General features: G+C 59.4%; 1 protein-coding gene across 1 annotated transcript in view; it reads left to right on the top strand.

The window, feature by feature from the left end:
- Positions 1 to 3: 3 nt before the first annotated feature.
- LOC114073133 (collagen alpha-2(XI) chain-like) overlaps positions 4 to 2838 on the top strand; it is a gene marked incomplete at its 5' end in the record, with an annotated part of 7355 nt that continues 4520 nt past the window's right edge. The window contains 10 exons of the mRNA XM_027910922.1: positions 4 to 48; positions 199 to 252; positions 633 to 686; positions 869 to 976; positions 1087 to 1140; positions 1267 to 1320; positions 1693 to 1746; positions 2018 to 2071; positions 2146 to 2253; positions 2492 to 2549. Coding sequence (XP_027766723.1) covers positions 4 to 48; positions 199 to 252; positions 633 to 686; positions 869 to 976; positions 1087 to 1140; positions 1267 to 1320; positions 1693 to 1746; positions 2018 to 2071; positions 2146 to 2253; positions 2492 to 2549 — 643 coding nt within the window. The remainder of the gene's footprint in view (positions 49 to 198; positions 253 to 632; positions 687 to 868; positions 977 to 1086; positions 1141 to 1266; positions 1321 to 1692; positions 1747 to 2017; positions 2072 to 2145; positions 2254 to 2491; positions 2550 to 2838) is intronic.

The following is a 2838-nucleotide window of genomic DNA, read 5'->3' as shown; positions in this document are numbered from 1 at the left end:
CCAGGACCCCCCGGCCCTCGAGGTCCCGCCGGAGCCTCCGGAGCATCTGTGAGTGACCTCCACCCTCATTCCCAAAATTTGGGGTTGACCCTCACCTTTCATTCCAAAAATTTGGGGTGATTTGGGGTCACCCCCAAAAAAAAATCTGGGGGAGTGGAATCTCATTGTGTCCCTCTCCCTCCAAAAAAAACCCCCCAGGGACCTCAAGGACCCCCCGGAGGCATCGGGAATGTAGGACCCCCCGGGGAGAAGGTAAATCCCAGGATTTTGGGGGGAGACAGGTTTTGGGGGGTCCCAGATGGGGTTTGGGTGTGATTTGGGGGGTCCTTGATGGAGTTTGGGGGGGTCCTTGATGAAATTTTGGGGATCCCCTATGGATTTGGGAGGTTCCAGGTGGGATTTAGGGGATACAGGGGGGTGGGGTTTGGGGGATCCTGCAGGGGTTTGGGGGATTGAAGTGGGATTTGGGGGGTTCCAGCCTGGATTTGGGATGTCCCAGCTGGAATTTGGGGCTGGATTTTAGGGGGACAAGGTGGTGGGGGAGGGGGGTTCTCTCCATGGATTTGGGGGATCCCACTGGAATTGGGGGGGGGTCTCCCCCCTCTCCTTCCCCCTCCCCCTTCCTCTTCCAGGGCGCTCCTGGGGAACCCGGAACTCCAGGAATCCAGGGAGAGCCAGGAGTCAAGGTGAGACCCCAAAATCCACCCCTGGAGCGGCCGAATCCCCTAAATTCTGGGGCTGATCCCGCAATACCGGGGCAGAATCCCAGATTTCGTGCCCAAATCCCAAAAATTTGGGGCCAAAAGTTTGGGGCCGAATCCCGCAATTCCGTGTCCTAATCACACTTTTTTTCCCCCTTCCCCCCCAGGGTCCCCGCGGGGAAAGGGGGGAAAAGGGAGAATCCGGAGCCTCCGGAGCCGCCGGACCCCCAGGAGGGAAAGGCCCCCCTGGAGACGACGGTCCCAAAGGAAACCCCGTGAGTGGCCCAATCCCAGGAATTCTGGGGGATCCTGAGGGATTTCAGGGGGGGGGGAGGGGGTTTCCCCCTCTAAGCCCTCCCAAAATCCGGGATTTCCCTTGTTTTAGGGTCCTGTGGGATTCCCCGGTGATCCTGGAGCACCCGGAGAGATGGGCCCCAGGGTGAGTGGAGCCCGAAAGTCCCGGATTTCCCCCTGGAATTCCAGGATTTCCCCTCAGAAATCCAGGATTTCCACCAGAAAAAATCTGGGATTTGGGGGGTGAATCCCGGGATTTGTGTTCCCGCAGGGCCAGGATGGAGCCAAGGGGGAGAGAGGGGAGGATGGAGAGCCCGGAGAGCCGGTGAGTGGTGGGAATTCCAGGAATTCTGGGAATGCCAGGAATGCTGGGAATGCCAGGAACGATCCCACTACGTTGGGATGCGAAGCCTCTGGAAATTTGAGATGTGGCTCGTTGGAGATGTTGGAATTCTGCTGCGCGGGAATTTTGGGATCCCAGTCCTTGGGAATTTGGGGATCCCAAGTATTCAGGAATTTTGGGATGCCTGGGATTGGGAATGTTGGGATCTCGCCACTCGGGACTTTTGGGATATGATTCCTTGGGAATTTTGGAATCTCGCTACTTGGGAATGTCGGGATTTGATTCCTTGGGAATGTTGGGATTTGGGTCCTTGGGAAATTCAGGATTTGCTTCCTCCCTCCCCTCCCCCCTCAGGGCTCTCCGGGTCCCACGGGCGAGAACGGACCCCCTGGACCCCTCGGCAAGAGGGTGAGATCCCAAAGATTCCAGATGCCCTCCCCCTTCAGCCCAGCCCAGATCCCAAACCCTGCGATCCCAGATCATTCCCCCTGGATCCCAGATCCCTCCCCCCATTCCAGATTCTCCCCCTCCCCCTGATTCCTCCCCTGGGATCCAAGATCCCCGTCAGATCCCAGATCCCTCCTCTGGGATCCCAGACTCCTTCCCAGGATCCCTCTGGGATCACAGAACCCTCCCTTGGGATCGCAGATCCCTCCTGACCCCCCCTGTTTCTCCGCAGGGTCCCGCCGGATCGCGCGGCCCCGAGGGGCGTCAGGGCGAGAAGGGGGCCAAGGTGGGTGATCCTGGGGATCCCAGGGGGGATCCACTGGATCACCCTCAGGCCCAGGATCATGGCTGTTCCCACAGGGAGAAGCCGGAGCTGGAGGCGCTCCCGGGAAAACGGGGCCTGTGGGACCCGCGGGAGCCACCGGGAAAACAGGACCCGACGGACTGAGGGGGTTGCCAGGAGCAGTGGTGAGGGAAACACTCCCCCAAATCCTGGGAATTAGAGCCCAAAATCCTGGGATTGACACCCTCCAAATACGGGGATTAACCTCCCAAAATCCCAGGATTGAGACCTCCAAAATCATGGGGTCAGAACCCCCAAGTCCTGGGATCAGGACCCCTAAATATTGGGACTAAGACCCCCAAATCCCCCCCAGATCCATGGATCAGGTACCCCCCCAAATCCCACCTTTCCTTCTTCTCCCAGGGAGCACAAGGAAAACCGGGAATGAGGGGCCAGGCAGGACCCCCCGGACCGGTGGTGAGTGAGAGAGACCCTCCCCCAAAAAATGAGGAGGATGGGGAGTGCCCCCTTTATCCCTCCCCCCCACAAAAAAGGGGGTCCCCACATTTATCCCCCCAAAAAATTCCATGGCTGATCCTGCAGGGACCCCCCGGAATTCCTGGGCTTAGGGGAGACGCCGGAGCCAAAGGGGAGAAGGTGAGGAGGGGGGGAACCTCAACCCCAATGTGGGGGGGAAACAACCCCCCCAGGATCCCCAAAACCAGCCCAGGACCTCCCAATCCCCCCCCACAACAGCCCCAAACCTCCCA

Source organism: Empidonax traillii, unplaced genomic scaffold, assembly GCF_003031625.1.
Source record: "Empidonax traillii isolate 1590-97213 ecotype Southwest subspecies unplaced genomic scaffold, ASM303162v1 scaffold5455:size8276, whole genome shotgun sequence".
Classification (NCBI taxonomy): domain Eukaryota; kingdom Metazoa; phylum Chordata; class Aves; order Passeriformes; family Tyrannidae; genus Empidonax; species Empidonax traillii.
Note: the sequence above shows the minus strand (reverse complement) of the source record. Positions and strands in the feature narration are given on the sequence as shown.